We start from the raw sequence: 14,349 nt of genomic DNA, 5'->3' as shown, positions 1-14,349 counted from the left end.
AGTCACAAAGAAGTAATGCAGGAGGGAAAAAATGCTAATTCAAGACACCTATACTAGTTGTACTCAGAGGGTGACAATTTTCTATAAGATTATTTCTAAGATTAAGCAGAATGAGGCTCAAGACATTCGGACTTGCCACAGCAGGAAAAACTTTTTACAGCACGCCTACTACACTGTTACCAAAACCTAAGACCTGCTGCATCTGAATGGAATGCTGGCTTTCAGGAGGTTATGACCTACACCTGAGTTATCAGACACTTTTTGCTTAGTTGGGTCATGCAGCACACCTTTATGCTAACATCCACACCAGTTGTGTGTCTCAACTCATTGGCCTGTCACCCATTTCGCTGTGTGTTCTTATAAAATTACACAAACACTACTTGGCTAATTTCCATGGACCTTGTGTTTCAGGGTGTACGTGGGGGCGCTCCTGATCCGCTTTAGCACCCGTCTGTCATTCTAATCGTACTGGAGGAACTGAGGTTGCTCAGTCAGTCCTCTCTTGAAGTAATGAGACGACACTCAGTGACGTCACATCCTGCGCCACTTCACCCACAGAAGAACTCAGCGATATCACCATTACTGTTTATTGAGTCAGATGGCTGAACATTTGTGAAATACAACACAAGACACAAGAATCCCAGATGATTGAAATCCAAAACTGATTAGGACAGTAAAAATCAACGGCAGAACAGTCAGGAATACCTTTAATGTTTCTCATCAAAGAACACATGCCAAATGATTCTCGAATCAACATGGAACTAATAAATCCCCCCCCAAAAACATTGTATCTGCCAATACAAAGCGATATGGTTAAATAAATAGTTCACTTGATTAAATATAAAGCATCTGCAATAATATATACAGTATTTTACAAGATGGAGGGACTCTTTAACATCAACATCTTCAAAAAAATTATTCACAAGTTACAATATTTTACCTCTATCTAGAGGTTTTTTTCTGGTACGGTCTATCTATCAGTCTGCGGGATTACCCAAAAATCATGAAGCTGATTTTTACCGAACTTGTAGGAGGGACGGTGGGCTAAAGACGAGCATATTTGGATTTTGGGGCAGGTTTGCTTAACGCAGGAAAAAGAATTGCTGTGTTTCTGTTTCTGTCACATCCCAGTATTAAATTTAAAATCTTTGATACTTTTGTCTGTTTTATCACAATTCGGTCACTCTGAAAATGTGCCCCCTGGATACTGCGAATATATTCTCTAGCCTCTGACATCGGTCTGAAAAAAAACCCAAAATGTTTAGGGTACATCCTGCAGAAATAAAATATACATTCTTATAACAGTAAAGATTTTATGAATGAAAAACACTGAACTGCCACATAATGAGTTGGGTGAATATTTTCATCATCCAAAGCAGTATAACCTTTCATTCTTAAAAAGATGTAGAGTTGACATCATCAGGTCTTCAACTCTTCACTGTGACACCTACAGGTCTTTTATGCATCCTCATCTGCTTCTTTAAAAGTTCACATCAACTTTCTGTTCAGATGAAGTAGGCAAATTTAAAAGGGAGATTTTAATATTTAATATCAGATGGGAGGTGAACTGGGAAGGAAAAAAAAAATTCAATGAATTTGTTGGAGACATCTGAACAGGATCAAACTCTTCCCATGAATGTAAAAGAAAGGAGGGTTCATGCAGGAGCGCTGTAAGTTTCAGTGAGGCAAAGAGGAATTTATTGCTCGCAGACTTGCCTGAGTCTGCAATCCTGAACAATCTGAGTACAATTAAAATGAATGAAAGTAGCAAAGAAAACAGTAGTACATTAGTGCTTTCAGGAGGACAGGGCCAGCGAAGGTTCAAAGCTGACTTGTTTAGTAAATTGTTGAAGCAGACCTGTGATAATAACCGAGATGTTGCCCGCAGGAAATAGCAGAATTGCTCCAGGACCATTGCTCAGTTATAAGTGGAACAAAAGTTTCCCATGAATATGCTAACAAAGTGTGAGGAATATGTAAAAAGGATAATGGCTCCTTCCCCTTATAATTTTACTAAAACCCAAAGATAAAGGTCTCACAAAAAAGTTAAAACAAGAGGAATCCGCAAATTTATAAATATAAAAAGAACAATTGTAACAAATGAAGCCAGCACGTTACAGTATGGGTACATGAATGACAGTTGATGCATGGTTAGTATGTAGGGGTTCCCAATGAGCATGACTTAAGCATAATTAACCATTTATTGCTGCTCTCTTAATGTACCGTGGGAAACATGAGTCTCTTAGGTAGCACTGAGGGGCTGCACTTACATGGGCAGCTGCACACAAGGGATGGGAGAGAGTAATCGATTACTTGCCATTAAGATGACACTACCTTTTTTTGTCTTCCTAATCTATCAGGCACAGTCCTGGATCAGTAATCTATCAACATCCTTTTCAGTAGTGACCTGAATCGAGAAATTCTGTTAACAGCTTGTTGTTAGTAGCTAAGCTAACGCCACTTTATCTCCCTCTCCTGTTTACTCTTAAGTTACGAACTTCCTGGACCCCTTGAATATCCTATGAGCACACAAGATGATATTTTTACAGGCTGAGTTCAGCCCCGTCTCCTCTTCTTTGTTCTTTACCATGATAACATTACTTTGTCAGCAGTATTTACACGTTATTCACTACGTAAAAAAACATGTAAAAATCATATGAACCTTTTTATACAGATAATACTGATATATCAGCCAAATCACTTGTAAAATATCAGAAATCAACAAAATCGACCAACATCATGCAATCTATGTACCAGAGGCAATGAGACGCAGCAGTGCAACGTTGTGGTTTGTTTGCTGTCACTACACATTAAAATGAATGTAATTCAGATGGTTAACACATTAAAGCCGATTAATGTTCATGGAAAAGTAAACAAGAAGGAGTATCCAGCTTAAAATCTCATCATTAAACACGTTTGGCACGTAACTGCGTGTGACAAAGGGGGAGCTGGTGGAGCAGGTAAAAGAGCCTCCAACATGGTGGAGCATTCATCTGCCTGGTATATTAAGGGCCAAGGTTTGAGTTTGACAACAGTGTGACTGAACAACAATAGAATTACGATGGTTGCTAAGACAGCGAGTTTGTTTGATCCAGGGTGACATCATCAAAACTGTACAAAGTGATGCACCTGTCAGAACACACAGGGTCATGATGATAGCTTGTGATTCGTCTTGCATGATTGAGTGGACCAGAACTGAAAAGAGACACGTCTGTCTTTGGTCCAGGACAAATAAACTAAACCTGATCTGAGAAAGTTGATCATTCATAACAGGTAAAGCAAATGTGCCGTCATGTGAGTTAGCAGAATCTCCCTGGGTGCCACTTTGCTCAGCACAACCCCTCCACAGACCATGGCAGGGCTAAGCCCACATCTCTGGGGTTCTCAATATGTAGTTGATACCATCTGATAAAGACACAACCAAAGTCCCGGTCAGGCTCTGCTGCCCTGCTCAGTAGTAGGTGCACCAGTTACTGTAATCGCTGGGCATCAAGCCGCCAGTGATGAGCAGGATCAGGTCCACAAACCACCAGATGCCCAGGCCTCCGAGGGTGAGCAGCTTCCCTACAGCGGTGCCTGTGTGGCCCAGGCAGAAACGATCAACCCCGAAACAGCCCAGGAAGAAGGAGTACAGCAGAGTGGTGATGAAATAGTGGCCTGTGTATCTGTGCAAACAGAAAAAAAGAACAATTTCACTGTCACTGTTTATCTTGAAATCATTCAGTGTGCAGCTACAACAATAATACAGTTATTGAGTTACATGTGATTGACTGTGATGGTATTGCTGGAGTAATACTACTGCCCCCTTCATGTCATTTAAACGTCTCGTAATCAGCAGTCCTTTCACAGTATATTTGAGGTACATAATGTCATCGTCACATCAATGCTGCTGAGCAGCAGGAAGAAATTTTGACAGTCTCACAACTTCTGATCAAAACATGCATTATTAAAGACATTTGATGTCAGCTTCAGTGAAATATGAACAAAAATGAAAGGGAAATACATCCAACATTTAATGCTGCACTACATCTCACATCTGAATGTGCAGCTGTCTAGTGGAAGGTTTAATTCACACAAAAATTATCCCCTTAATGGAAATACAAAATCTAATATACGTGAATGGAAGAGGTTTCTGTCTGAGTGGATGTTCTTCAATCATGCCAGGACTCGGAGGCAGGATTTCTAGCATAAATGCTCTCATCGCATCCAGTTGGAACACAGACAACTCAAGGTTGAGCTCCAAGATCATTTGTGTTTTCAACAATATTTTGTCTCAAATGGGAAAAGTACCAATGCGGCACAAGTCTGTCTGGTAGAATGTCTGTCTAATATGAAATCTGACTGCAGTTACCTGGAGTGACCAATGATACTTATTGAATACTAAAATTCAAGATCAAAAATCAAGACACAGCATGAAAAGTTGTGGGAAAAAAATTCAGGTTAATTTATCGCTGCCACAAACTGGGCAACTCGATGCCTTGTATGACTTCTCATGTGACACCGGCTATTTAAGTTTCCTTTGACAAACTATCAGACACAGGACAGGATTTTTGATCAGTCATTAAATATCTGAAAATTTTTTTTTAAAAATCTGCAGCTATCGATGAAACATTTGTGCTCCGTGCAGAGAGAATTTACTCTGGAGGATGCTTGTTTGTAAGAGAAATATACAGGGGTGAGCAAGAGCGGCAAGATGGCTACAGCTAGCCATGGGCTCGTTACAGAAAGTTGATGTGCTCTTTTGGGTGATGAGATGTAACAGAGTTAATCTCAAAGAAAACTAACACAGCCCTGTGCTAATGTTGTTTTATTTTGTCAGCTAAAATCACAATTAAGCTGTTCTTTTCGCCTTCTTCTGTTGTAAGGCAGATCCGAATGAGTAACGTCATGACATAGCGCCTAAACACGGCTCTGTTTATTAACGCAACATGAGAACTCATAAAGTTACGCAACTGCTCGGAACTGCAAAAAAAAAAACCAAACAACTTGATTTAATATCTGTGTTGTCGCCTTAGACACCCGCTAAATGCACCACTGCACAAGGATAGAACGGCAGCAGTCGTGATCTACAATGAAAGCAGTAGATATCCACCGCACTAGAAACTCTGGTCAATGACCCCTGTCCTGGAGTTGACCGGGAGCTGCTGTGATGGTGTCTCTGTCAACCCTGCACACCTCAAGTCTACGTTACTGCCGAGACTCTTCTCATGTCCTGATGAATTGAGAGACGTGCTGTGTGATCATGATGTGAAAACAGGGGGGAAAAAAAACAACAGTAGATGTTTGATACATTTGTAAACACTGCCCTCTAGTGGTGAAGACCAGATACCATGGGATCCAGTTTCAACTTGGATCAGCAGTCCTGAGGATATGTTGATTCTATTAACTAACAGACATATGTTACTTGCTGATTGTATTTTTAAATATATTATTTTTGTTATCCTGTGAGAATAGAAGTGTAACTACTATAATCGTTGTTATCACAGCGGGTAATTAATTCTATGAATTCTATTTCATATCAGTAAAAAACACACACTTTTATAACTCAAGCAGATCATTTGGAGGACATAATGTCTTCCAGTCAGGTCTTTAAGTCAAAAATGTTTCTGTGGAAATACAAGAAGAAAGAGAGAAGGCAGAGGGTCAATTTCAGGAGTAAATCTAAAACAGTCTCTGTGTTTGTCCCCCACACAACCCAAATCTGTAGCATTTTCTCTTTTGTAAGGTATTAGACAACAGGCACCATGTGAGCTACAAACACAGCATACAGTGGAAATAAATAAAGCCCAGAGTTTGAAGAAAAAAAGTAGGGCGAGTGCATCACTGAGTCAGGCTGTGGCAATGAAATGTAGAATCAAGTGCTCTTCAAGGACGTGGCCAACAACTGTAGGGCAAATGGATTGGAAAATGATCCACAGCACTCTAAGCATGAAAGTAAAAGTCCTTTATATCATCGCAGAGAGCCAATTAGTGAAAAAGATTGTGAAGCCATCTACGCGTTTCCACTCAAGGGGGTCTTCATTGGGGCAAGAGGTAAACTGATCACCGGTGTGGAGAATAAAAAAGATTAAACTGACCAGTGGTCAGAATTCATGGCAATGAGGAAAAAATGAATACTGACATTATCACTTCTCCTTCTCCACTTCACACATTTTTTTCCCCTCAGGGCCATCTTAGGGCCAGGGCCAGTTTAGTCCGTTTGGACCAGGCACTGTTGAACGTTCACTGCTATCTTTTTTTCAGCCAGCAGCCTTCAGTAGTGGTCTCTTCTTGGTCCTCGTCTGTGTGGTTGTTCTTATGTGACCTGGTCATGTGACCATTGAATGTTATAGATTCACCACACCTGTCATTAATTTACCTCCTGCCCTGAGCTGAAATGTGATGGCAGTTTCGTCATGTGTTTCACTCTTTGACGCCAGGATTAAATCAACGTTTCTTACTTTTGTCCTCCAAGACACTGGAACACCCCTGACTTTGTTGGCCTTTGTGATGTAAAGTTTGACAAGATGAGGCTCAATCACATCACACACCACGATTTTGCACTTTTATTCTATTTTTTTAAAATTTTTATTTATTCCTTGATTTCTTTACAAAAATTTGAAGCAACACAGGATATGAGGGGTTATCTGGTACACAGCCTAAAACTGTTGCTTCTCTTTCAAATATGTGCCAGCAGGTTCTATACCAGGACAGTTTTCATGATCCCTTCCATCTTGACAAGGGCATCATGCTGCAGCGAATATGCTTCCCAGTACGCATTGTGGTCTGTGGACATTAGGGTTGGGCATCTCTGGCATGAGGCCGATACGACATGCATCTCGATACACTGTCCACGATCCGATTGCAGCAACTATCAGGGCGTTATGATTCACAACTTAATCACGATGCACTGCAATGAAACAAAATCTGATTCAACAAAGTGCGATTAGGTGCGATGCTATAAGATTCCTAACTCAAGCATGATGCACTGGACAATTCAATGAGTTTGAACATTTAGTCATCAAATAAAATCAGGACCACTGACAAACTGGCCTTTTCACTGGCTCTGTGACACAGAGCCACACAGGGCAGGGATTTGCTTCTCAGAGTGGAGCTTCCCATTTGGTATTTGGTACTGAGAGTCAAAGACTTCTAGTGGGTGTATGAAGCCTTCGTTCTCAGGAACACTGTAAGGTTGAATATCCTCATAAATAAAGAAGGCTATGGCATCATTTACTGCCTTCGCACAAACTGAGCTGTTACACAGCGGAGCATGGAATAAGCTTTCAATATGGCACTCACCGTTCTTGGACACCAAAGTATAAGACCACGCGGCAGTGAATGCCGAGTTACTGTTACAGTTGGAAGCCTCCACTGTCACACCGTGCTGTCGCTTCAGGGGAGTATTGAGGTTCGCTGTGCTCCCTGAGTACCGTAGAGCAGCATGGCACATCCTACAAATTGCTTATGACTTGAAAAGTTCTCCTTGTTTTCTGTCAAATCCGTAATACTGCTACAGTCTGGACTAATGGCCGCAAAGGGAGTATATCTTCTGTGCTTCTCCCATGTTTGTTTTGTAAAGCGTGCCCTATGTATGTCATGAAGCGCACCAACGTCCATGCGCAAAAAGGTACATCCGTGTAGCAGTGCACATTAATGTAATATAGATCCTATTTAATCGGAGTAAAAATGTGAAAAATAACATCTCGCTCGGTCTGTTACACGCACAAATGAATGCAAAACCCCCCCCACAATAACCAAAATTTTGGATTTTACTGATGCGAACTTCTAATGACAGATGCGTCTTGACTTTTCAAAAATTGCATCCATTCACAGCTGTTCTCCCGATGCATGATGCAATCGCATCTTGACACTGTGTGTGTGTGTGTGTGTGTGTGTGTGTGTGTGTATGTGTGTGTGTGTATTGATGCGTATCGGTTTATCTTCCCCTCCCTAGTGGACATGTGGTAGTTTTTGGTTAAAATAATTAAGGCCACAAAGTTCCACCATCATCAGAGTAGAATACAGTTTGAGGTAGCTGCATGGGATTGAATGTTCCTTTTGGTTCATATTCTTTACTGCATAAGCCAGATGTGCAGAAGAGGGGAAGCAGTTGTCACATGAAGGGATTGAGAAGATCCAACCAGAAATTCTGTCAGCTCCTGTAATGGTGCCATGTGTCTCTTGGTGGTATCCCTGAGAAGTTTTCTCTTTCTCTCCTATCAGTTTTGGAGGAACAACCTGATCTTGGCCATGTCCCAGTGGTGCCACATTTTCACTGTGTTCCATCGTACATCTAATGCCCCCCGAAATTCTTTCATATCCCTCTTTTGAGCGGTATCTTTCACTGATGAGACTCTGTAGAATTTCAGTCATTGAGGACCATGGTTGCCCCAGTAGGATGTAAGCAAGAAAACTGTTATTTGAGGGGATTCGTCAGAAATATTTCATTGGCAGCTGGTGTATACTAATTGTCTTTGGATGTGAATCTGAGAGAGCTTTCTTATCTTTTGCATTAGCTATAAAATGTTGTGCACACACTTTGATTTGAGGCATAAATAAAATGTAACACTTTTAGGTCTGTCCACACTCATTCATCATAGCACTGAACCACAAATTCTGAAGTTTGTTTTAAACTCAAATCAAAGTTTTTGTGGATTATGGCTTGGATGAAGGAGACGTGTGTCATCAAAGAAAATGTGCTTGACATTGTATAAATGGACGTGTTGGACGGTTTCCTGTCATTAGCCCTCAGTCGCCACTATCTTGACACCAAATATACATGATTGGCTCTTTCTGTATTGTGGAGTCAAAAAGAAGTAATGAAGGGCAGAAAAATATCTTACGGAGTTCAAGACACCATTTGCCTCCACACTACATGATAAATGATCAAGTACTAGCATGTACCAGCCGGACCTGTGGGATCATTTGAACCGCAGATGCCAAGTTTTTTTGTTTTTTTACAAGGAAGAATGTATGGAATCAAATGTCATCCAGGATTCTGCTGCATTGATTTTTATTCTCATCTTTTTACTCCCAATCAGGAGTCCAACAATGTTACAGGGGTCTGAAACCAAATCTGTACGATTTCAATGGTGCGGCTAAAAGTGCCTCTGTCCTAGAGGGTATCACGTGACCCTCATGTTCATAAAGATATCATTTCCAAAGACACCTCCACTCATCCTTAACAAGTGTGACAAATAGGCTGTGTTTCCACTGATTTATTTGCAGCAGCCCACCATAATATCAACACTGACCACCACATATTGATTTTCCTTTTTTTGTTTTTTTTTTACTATTTCAAATGATTGAATCTTATAGTACACCTACATGTACTGCATTGATTCACCCAGCCCCGCACGCTCCCTCCAGTCAGCTGCCCCTGCAGAAGGACAATCTGTGGAGAATACACTGAAAGGAGCTCATACCTGATGAGTCTACCTTATGAGACTTCAGACCTCTTACAACATGGCACAAAGCAATCTGACCACAGGTGGGAAGCTTCAGATACAGGAAGCATTGAGATTCACTCACTGTGCTCATTGCCTCGTGTGAACGCAAATCCTTTCCTGTCATTGAAGGATCGCCCCGTCAGCGGATATCCTTTGTTTTAGCAGAAAAATACATTTATAGGCACTCAAACAGCAGCACATCATCACTAAGAGAAAAGCCAGCAGAGAGATACTGTATTACATCAAACAGCTTGGCCAGTTTAGAAAAATGCCAAGGAATGGACTCAGTCTGTTGTTTTGATTTCTTTCTCTTCTGCTATTAATTTCTGACTGATAGGGACAGGAAAAGTATCACCTACACTACTGGCTCTTTTATTTACAGTCACTGTATCTCACCCATCACCTGATCTCTCTCTTTGTCTCTCCCTCCACAATCAATATCAACAAGTAATAACCCCAACAACAACTATTCATCCATTCATTCCTTAAATAGAGTTCAAAATGTCAGTAATCTACATGAATTGATGTGTTTGTGCACATAACCCACAGCAAAACTAAACATGATATTATGAATGTTTCACCTCTGAAGATTTGAGTGACATAATTCACCTTCAATAAATGCAAACTGTCATTCACAGGTAAATCTGCATATTAAAAAGTGTGAATGGAAGCAAAGTAGGTGTATATTTGCACACAGGGTAGGAAAGTGAGATCTGATCCCAAACGATCCACTCCGGAGGCACACTCAACACGCTCTGAGCCGTCCACTTCTGATCAGAACACAGATGCCTGGTCTGAACAAGACCTGAGCTTCAAAGTGCAAGTCTAAGGAAAAAACTGACTGGGGAATAAAACAATTGCCATATGTATTGGTTGCTGACAATCAAGAGCGGTAACAAAAATTGAACACCTCAATCTGTCCAAACTTCTTCTGTTACACAACTTCCATCCCCCCAAAACTATGGTGTCTGTGAAGCTAACAGTGAACTAGCATCTTTAAAAGGCTCCAGCTGGTCCACATTCTGCAGACCGATTTCCCCTTATTAGTAGAAGTCACACCAACCCTGACACATTCAGACGCCTACACCACGCCAATTAGTAGTGAAGTGACGACAGTGACAGTCTGGACTGAGAAAGAGAGCAACTATCCCGCCTCTCTTTCTGTTTGTAATTGTGAAAATATGTGAAAAAGAATGTTGAAAGCTTATTATGAATGATAGCTGTCAGCTGCCAGTGCAAACAAGCAAGCAGGCTGCTGCATCAACCGGCTTGCTGTAATCCTGCTGTCCACCACAGAGAGGATTTCAAGCTCTTTCATGGGTTCCTCTGTCTTTTCAAACTCGTTACCCATTGTCCTGCCTAAGACATGGTGGCTGCAATCATCACTTCAATTGACTAATAAATCCAATTCATTGCTTGTTTAATTGTCCCCAATGGGGATAAATACAATTCACCGAATCTGAATAAGCAAATCACCACTTGCAAGATTTAACCCAAAAAGCTTTTTTTTTTCCCTTCCATGCATAAATACAGTCGTTGTCTTGAACCCCTAAAGACATCTTACATCACTTCTTTTTGACTCAGATAAAAGAACACCCTCAGAAAAGATTTTAGTTTTCTTTAAGTTCTGTAGCCAGAGAGAAGAAACGCATCGACCAAAAATTTCTTGCAAGCTTGAGTCATCCATTTGTGAGTACTTGAGAGGGAAAGCACACTTTTTAGGTGAGGAATCGCTTTAAAAAGGTACAGCCATTTCTAGTTATAGTGTCATAAACAAGACAGGATGGAAAAAAATGAAGAATAGATTAGATTTTACTGAAATCCTGAGGAGAAAGTGAAATGATTCCAGTTCAAGTAAAGAAACTATTGTGAATGACAGGTGAAATGAAGTCTCCCAGACATTTGGTGTGTTACACATACAAGGATTTAGTGAGCAAATCATGTCTTACTTGATACAAGGTATCCTGCCTTTGAGGAATTCTCTTGGCCCAGCACACTCGATATCATCTAGTGCAGTGCAGACAACCTGAGTGTAGTTCACTTCTTTCGGAGTCTGGCCGCCCCACTAGAAATAAAAAGAGCAGATTAATTGCTGGACAATTAAAGGGTAATTCCTGCATTTTTAAGATCTGACTCACTTTCCCTTGTGTCCGAGTATAAATGCTTTGAAGGGACCAATATTGCAATATTGGCCAAGTATTGAGAGAGAGAGAGAGAGAGAGAGAGAGAGAGAGAGAGAAATAACTGAACCCCACACTGACTTCTCTGGGCAATTAGAGGTTTACTTTCATACTTTTAATGCTTCAGCTATGTTGGAGTGTTATTAATCCTTTACGATGAGACAGAAGTTGGAGGAGTGAGGCAGGAAGAGAAAGAAAACCCTGATGACAGAGGGTTAATGTGCTCCTTTTCCAATCTTGCAGCCACCACACTTGCAAAAATCACCCTGACAATCATAGCATCTTCCATCAGCATTGAACTTCTTCTGTTATTTTCGTGCCATCTTTGTCATTTAACCCCCAAAGAGTTTTATATACTGAAACTACAACATGATACCATCAGAACTGACACTTACCCCAACACATCCATGGCCCATCTCCTGAAAGGCACTATGGTTGCCTGCATGATCTACAGGATCCTGACAGTAGATAAACTCATCCGGTCTTCATCACAACATTGAGAAAGACACATAGGAATATAGTGTGATGATACAATCCAACATCAGGCAACTTTCAGTAACCTGAGATCACCCACCAAACTCCACTCATTAAATTTGACAGCTTACTGTGGCCTGGATCATGTATCGTGATCCCTTCTAGAGAAAACATACCTCATTCATTCAATGTGAATATGGAATATCCACCACCATCACGTTAGCCTGTCTTATTTACACTTTAATAATAAATGGTCATCAACAAGGGAGCTGGAATACGACTTATATGCAGAACATACAGATATCTATATATAATATATACTTTGAGTACGTGTTATGAGTATAATTTGCCTATTTTCTGAGAACAGTTTGCTGTGTGGCTAGCATGAATATACCCGAGCTAACATTAGCATCTTAGTACAAATGCTAATAGTAATGGTACTCACAAATAGCTGCAGAGGACGACCGGTGACGGGGGTCGGTACTCGAAGGGTTCTGTATAATTGGCATTATCGCCCGGTATTTCATATTTCACTACCTCAGGGGGCTGGTCGCTGAACGGGAGCACTGTTGTTCCCGGACCGGGGGAAGCGGTTCCTGTCTCAGTTGTCGACGAGTTTAGGGAATTACTTCTACCCAGACATTGTAACAATATCACCGCCACGAGCAACAGGAACTGTCCGCACATCAGAATGTAGCTCACTGAAATCATTTCCCCCCTCAAAAGTCAAAATCAACCCCCATATAATAGAGTAGCATGGTTAGCTGAGACGTTTGTTGTTGGCTTGGTGCTTCTTCTTCTTCTTCTTCACCCGTCTTCCTCGTCCTCTTCGTCTTCTTCTTCTTCTTCCTCTAATGATTATTCCAGCAGGCTGTCCACTGTGGAATGTAATGCTGCCTCCTACAGTCTAGGAGGAGGTATTTAACTTCTGTCTCCTGAAACAAGCCAGTTAAGTTAAAGAATTTCCAACAATTTGTAAATTCATGTCTTGACAAAAGAGAGATTTAAAGGAGACATACTTGTTTTTCACGACTGTATTTATGAATTACTCATGTTTATCAGAAAGACATGTATCCTTGGAACTGTATCAAAAACCATTTATCATAATGAAATAAGTGGAAGATAGACTTAGAGGGTGATCCAAACATAAGTCGTACCTGGACCTTATAATAAGTAGATATATCACCAAAGATATATCTATATATTTCATATGTAACCAAAGTCAAAACCCCTCTCAACCACTTGGACACTTCCGGTTGGGTAACTGTGGATATCATTTGCTTCCTCCATATACAGATGACTTGTTCTATGTGAGATTTCCAAGTCAGCCTTTAATTCATCCATCCTCACTCCCAGAAATTTGGATGCATATGATGAACAATTATACTTTCATAGAGTTAAATCAGGCATTTAAAATAAATACATGTATCATAAACTTAGTTTTAGCCAAAGAAATCTTGAAACCCCACACGTCTTAACCAGCTAGTCCAAGGATCTGAGTTTGTGGGAAGAGAAGCACATGGTTGTTTCCTCTCCTCAAGATGGCGCCATTGTCTGCAATGGCCAAAACAGCAATCATTTTTGATTGATATCATTTATCATTGCATTGAAAATAACCGGACTGATTGCTGAGCCTTGGGGTGTTTCCATTTTCCTTGTCAAAAGTTTCTCAACAATTTCTCCCAACGTTCACCTAAACTGATGAAAGAAGCCTTTTATCTGTCAAAACACCACTGTCCTGAACCCAATCTGATCATTTGTATAAAAAAAACAAACATGTGTTTCAAGTATATACACTTGTGTAGTTGCTACCATTCTTTCCATCATCTTGATAGAATGAAAGATAGGATGGGTCCTTATCTGGTTTCAATGTTGGAACCACAACGGCATGGTTCCACTTTGTTGGAGACTTGTATGGCTCACAGATACAATTACAGCGTGTAAGAATTTCATCCTCAGCTATATCTTCTAAATGTTTAAGCATCTCATAAATTCTCTCATACTGACCTGGAGTGATACTTTGCTCCAGCCTGCTGCATCTTCAAGGCTCATTCGAAGAGGTGACTTGACTTGCTTTCTTTGCTGCTTTCAGTATTTCCTCTCTTCTCCGACCACCTGCTTCTACCGGTGACGCTGAGTTGTGAACAAACTGGAAGCCTTGACACATTTATCTATTTCTAATTTTATTTAGTCCGCAGTTAAAAGCCTCAGTATGGCTGTCAGTCAGAGCAGTTATAACTTCAAAGGGATTTTTATTTAATTCT

At 40.6% G+C, this 14,349-nt stretch overlaps 1 protein-coding gene across 1 annotated transcript; it reads right to left on the bottom strand.

Moving 5' to 3' along the window:
• Positions 1–575: 575 nt before the first annotated feature.
• Positions 576–12,922, bottom strand: tm2d2 (TM2 domain containing 2). Its single transcript, XM_086207108.1, has 4 exons — positions 12,531–12,922; positions 12,007–12,094; positions 11,381–11,496; positions 576–3,665 (listed from the first exon to the last, which is right to left on the bottom strand). Exons 1-4 carry the CDS (start codon positions 12,794–12,796, stop codon positions 3,452–3,454), a joined length of 684 nt encoding a protein of 227 aa, XP_086063234.1. The 5' UTR covers positions 12,797–12,922; the 3' UTR covers positions 576–3,451.
• Positions 12,923–14,349: the final 1,427 nt, after the last annotated feature.

This window comes from Aulostomus chinensis, chromosome 6, assembly GCF_037954235.1.
Source record: "Aulostomus chinensis isolate RoL2024-O1b breed Wild chromosome 6, RoL_Achi_v1.0, whole genome shotgun sequence".
NCBI lineage: Eukaryota > Metazoa > Chordata > Actinopteri > Syngnathiformes > Aulostomidae > Aulostomus > Aulostomus chinensis.
Note: the sequence above shows the minus strand (reverse complement) of the source record. Positions and strands in the feature narration are given on the sequence as shown.